We start from the raw sequence: 4,724 nt of genomic DNA, 5'->3' as shown, positions 1-4,724 counted from the left end.
TTGTTATTGTTATTTTATGTTTTTATCATTACAAAATTATGTGTTAGAAATTTCTTACAAAATTATATTTATTAAAAATAGAATATAAATAAATTAAAGTTAGAGATAAGATTAATATTTACTTGATATTTATTTTCAAGTTGACAACAATAAGTCTTTTTACTCTTCATTCAATTTACTTAGTGGATTTTTAAAAAATTAATTCATTTTTAAAATTGACTATCTATAAACAAAAAGTCAAAACATAAATTATCTTTCAGATTAAATATAAACATATTTACTTATCTTTATATCTCATATTTCAATTTAAAACAGTCATCAACCAATTAAAAATAAAAATTTCTGAAAAACACTTATTTTCTAATTTTCAATAAAAAATTATTTTCTAATTTTCAAAATATTTCATTTAATAAATATTTTTTAAAAACTAGATCATTATGAAATACAAAACCAGTGACGAGGAAACAAATTATTTTATAATTTTCTAAATATTCAATTTAATATTTATTTTTTAAAACGACAGCATTATGAAATACAAAACCAGTGAAAGAAATACAAAACCAGTGATTAGGCTTTTTCATGTTCGAAAAGGATTCCAAGTCATGTTGACGAGCTAACCACCACAAGAATGGCTGATTTCCTCAAGCTGACCAACAACTTCCTCCATATCCGGCCGGTCATCCCTCTCTGACGCCACGCATCTGAAGGCCAGTTCTGCAACCGCGGTTACCATTATTTTCACCTCTTGATTTACTTCAATCTCCAGCTGAGGATCCACTAGTTCATTCAAGGCTCCCTCTTGAATCTTCGTTACCGCCAAGTTAGCAAGGTTGATTTCCCTTCTATTTCGATTTATGTCCATCGCTAGTTTGGCAGAGATAATCTCCAGCAAAACGACCCCGAAGCTGTAGACATCAGATTTCTCTGTCAGCTTATAGCACTGATAGTACTCTGGGTCAACATACCCTGGTGTGCCTTGTGGGATCGTGGTGACATGTGAGGAATCTACAGGCACAACCCTGCAAAGGCCAAAATCACACAATTTGATATCCGAATTCTCGTCCAAGAGAATATTAGAGGTTTTTACATCTCTGTGTAATATAGGCGGATCGAGGGCGTGAAGGAAAGCCAACGTCTCGGCAATCTGAGTAGCAATCTTCAAGCGAGTATTCCATGGCAATCCCTCGGGACTTCTGCGATCGCCATGAAGATGATCGGCCAGGGTGCCATTTGAGATAAATTCGTATACGAGCAGCAGCTCTGGACTGTCTAGAGGAGTACAGCCATAAAGACGAACCAAGTGTGGATGGTTCAAGGTCGAAAATATCTTCACCTCGTGGATGAACTGCTGCAGTCCCCTAGAGTTATCTTGATAAAGCCTCTTTACAGCCACAAGTCTTCCGCCCCAAAGTTTACCCAGATAGACCGACCCGAACCCTCCAACGCCAAGTTCGTTCTCCTTGTGGAACCAATTTGTAGTCTGACGAAGTTCTTCGTAAGAAAATATTGGTAAATCGCCCATTTCGACCTCACTCAAATCTCTAGGAAGAACGCCGTCAGGAGCAGGTTTTCGGTTCTTCAGATGATACGCCATGAACAGTCCCGCTGTAAGCGCAGCTCCTCCAATGAAGCCACCTGCGGTGGAATGAAGATATTCATCTATCAATGCGATTATCGGCAAATGCCCAAGAGAATAACAGAAGCCAATTCTCGGTAGCGATAAAGCGGAGAAACAGAAGAGGAAGAAATAATAAATTTACCTATTATTTTAATGGCTTTGTTTCGAGGACCATTACTGGAAGAATTCATATCTGCTTTGTTTCGAGGACCATAACTAGAAGGATTCATATCTGCATCTAATAAGATTGCTTCCAGTTCAGATGTACATCTATTGATATTAATGTTGAAATCTTTAAAATGACGGGAATGAAGATGAGCCCCATAACACCTTAAATTCATAACACTTTAACTAAACTAGCGGTTGTAAGTGGTTTTGCGGAAATTTAAGATAAAGCATACCATGGCCAGGGCATCTGTCAGTACGGGGTCCATGGTTGCAATAGCAAACGAACGGAGGAGGCGCAGTTGAAACCGAAGTGTTGTAACCGCATATTCCATCACTCGCCTGACATGACGTACAGCTTTCATGTTGGAGTCGAACTGCAACTGGTTCTATTACTACCGCATAAACTGGTACTTGTTCCACAGAACACGCCGAAGTCGAATTCTCCTTCTTGTACGAGTAATAGACACTACTACTAGCATTACATTTCGAAAGGGATAAGTGATCTTGTTCCTTACATTTGTACACGTATAGGGTAAGGTTCACTGTAGCCTTAAATGTGAAGACCGTGCCTGCAAATTCTAAAGACTGTATCCGACTATTTTTGCTATCATTCAAGAATTTACAATTCTGACCTCTGGTAATAACTAATTTAGGAGGGAGAAACATTAGTATTGTGTAATTCCAGCCACGAATCGGGATAACAAAACTAGAGTTCTGCACACAGTTGATCTGGAAGCTAGGGTGGCCGCATCCACGGCTTCCTACACCGAAAGGATAATGTATAAGCGCAGTCCCGCATTTACTATGATTTTGACAATACTGATATTGCGCGTCCAAGCTTAAGGAGCAGGGGAATAGAGAGGCACAGCCGAGAGTAGCGATAAGGAAGAAGAGGTATTGAGGCAGTGAATGAAGAAGGCGTTGAGATGAACAGATGATTCGATGAGCAGAAAACGAGATGATGGGCATCGAATACGCGTTCGGAAGACAAAAATGATCACGAACTGCAACAGAGTGAGCTAGGTATTCTTAGATGATAGTAATTCTTAGATAATACAAGAACGTCTCTTAAATTGAAGGAATCAAGTTCAGACTTTAAATTACTTTTTAGCAAAACATCAAATAATCTACCTTCCCCGTCCAAGTATACGCATTTCGGGGGGCTCACACGGCGGGACGGATTCGGAAATTTTTAGCACGAAGACTTTGAAAAATTATTAGCACGAAGACTTTGATAATTCTTTTGGAAAATTAACATCAAGGCGAAGACTTTGAGGTCGGGAACAGCAGTTTCCGTGAATGTAACGACTTGGTGATCATGGAGATGGTAGACCGACACGATAACCAATACACCCTTCAATTTATGAATGGTAGAATGGTATTTCAGGGCCTCCGGCTTTCTCCACATAATTGTGGATAACAGTATTCGAAGTATAAATATCGGTAGACTTTGCTAATTCATGCCAATCCCTTCCCTCTAAGTTAGGACGTAAGAATCACGTTTCCTCAATCGAATATCAAAATGTTGAAAAGTGGCTGCACGCCACATGGATGTAGACATCATGAGCTGTTTGTACTGAAAAACAAAGTAAATAAACCAAAGAAACCGCGAAAAGAGTGCAGATTAGAAATAAAGAAATAAGATTTTGATAAACCATGAGCAAAGGCTTCCTTATTCAAGTCTATAGATGAACTTCTAGAAAAAAGAGACGGTAGATTTGTTATACGCGTAAAAAGTGGATATACTTACTTATATATCAATCCATAATAAATTTATTTTATGATATATTTTACTTTGTGAAAATTAAAAATAATAATACACAATAGTTATAGTTTGAAATTTGGTAATTTTTTTTACAAAAAAATCTGGCAGCAGTGTTTGAAACTAGTTTTGAGAGTGGAAAAGGATTTAACGTCATGAAAAACACCTAGGACACCCAAAATCTTGAAACTTTACAACTCTAAACTGAATTTACAAAAAATTCTTACAAAATAGCGAGGCCTCCACAATTTTTTGAGCAAATTTGAAGCCTCAACAATTAGAATTTTATTTCAGATTATTTTTATTATTAATTATGTTAATAGGCATGTTTATTTCATAAGAGGCTTTTCAAAATTTTAATTTAATTATATGGATGGTAAAGATTTAATCTCCATGGAATTTGTCTAAATATTCATAATAATACTCACAATCAAGGGTTAATAGTTATGTCCAAAGTAGTTATGCACTTTTAATTAACTTATCTCAAATTAACTAATTAAAGAAAATGTCATCTCAGCACATGTCATATTGGGTATGTGGCATTGATAAGCCATAGTATTGTAACAAAAACTATTTAAAAGTGTAAAGTAAGAGTGAATATCCATGGTTAAGAATTTTGTTTAACTTATATTAATTTTTTTTATAGTTAATAATAATAACTTAAAATAAAGTTATGATTTAGTTATTTTTTTATGATTTTTAATGTGGACAATGTGAAATATATCAAGGTAAGTGTTGTAATTCTTGTCATGAACTCATGCCTATTGGCATTTACAAGCTATTTAGCTTATATGGTTATAATAGTCCTTATTCATTCTTATTTTACCGTGAAAATTATTAACGTTTTAATAGTTTTTGTAACAATACCAAAATCATGCTTTATCAATATCATATACTCAGAAGGCCATAATTCGCTAATATTTGACATGACATTGCTAGATTTATTCTTATTATACCACGGAAATTCTTAACATGTTAATAGCTTTTGCTACAATCCAATGGGCCAATATCATGGTTTATCAATGCCACATATTCAAATTTTATAATTCATTTGAACTTAAAATTTGAGGTGTGATATTAGGTTGTGGTAGTGAGATGACATTTTGTATGGGTTGAAGTAGTGTACTACACAGGTGGGGTGGTCTATAACCAATCCTTAGGTGGTGGGTTTCTTGA

At 35.5% G+C, this 4,724-nt stretch overlaps 1 protein-coding gene across 2 annotated transcripts; it reads right to left on the bottom strand.

Moving 5' to 3' along the window:
* Positions 1-470: 470 nt before the first annotated feature.
* On the bottom strand, positions 471-2,741 carry LOC149175681 (LEAF RUST 10 DISEASE-RESISTANCE LOCUS RECEPTOR-LIKE PROTEIN KINASE-like 1.1). 2 transcript variants are annotated; one of them, XM_089419736.1, is made up of 3 exons: positions 2,020-2,741; positions 1,761-1,850; positions 471-1,635 (listed from the first exon to the last, which is right to left on the bottom strand). In XM_089419736.1, the coding sequence occupies exons 1-3, from the start codon at positions 2,450-2,452 to the stop codon at positions 614-616; spliced, it is 1,545 nt and encodes a 514-aa protein (XP_089275862.1). In that variant the 5' UTR covers positions 2,453-2,741; the 3' UTR covers positions 471-613. The 2 variants fall into 2 exon arrangements, with proteins under 2 accessions (XP_089275862.1, XP_089275861.1); XM_089419735.1 differs by having other exon boundaries at positions 473-1,635; positions 1,761-1,856; positions 2,020-2,740.
* Positions 2,742-4,724: the final 1,983 nt, after the last annotated feature.

Source organism: Pinus tabuliformis, chromosome 4_1 (assembly GCF_031772625.1).
Source record: "Pinus tabuliformis cultivar Carrire ecotype Pingquan chromosome 4_1, CPIR1, whole genome shotgun sequence".
Taxonomy (NCBI): domain Eukaryota; kingdom Viridiplantae; phylum Streptophyta; class Pinopsida; order Pinales; family Pinaceae; genus Pinus; species Pinus tabuliformis.
The sequence above is the reverse complement of the archived record's forward strand: the minus strand, read 5'-3'. Positions and strand labels throughout refer to the sequence as shown.

Bases quoted from the DNA above. Each gene is read 5' to 3' on its own strand.
- LOC149175681 (XM_089419735.1), bottom strand. From the start codon at position 2,452: ATGTTTCTCCCTCCTAAATTAGTTATTACCAGAGGTCAGAATTGTAAA. The intron at 1,857-2,019 runs GTATGCTTTATC...CAATCTTATTAG, and splicing joins TGACAGATGCCCTGGCCATG to ATGCAGATATGAATCCTTCT. The intron at 1,636-1,760 runs GTAAATTTATTA...ATTCCACCGCAG, and splicing joins CAAAGCCATTAAAATAATAG to GTGGCTTCATTGGAGGAGCT.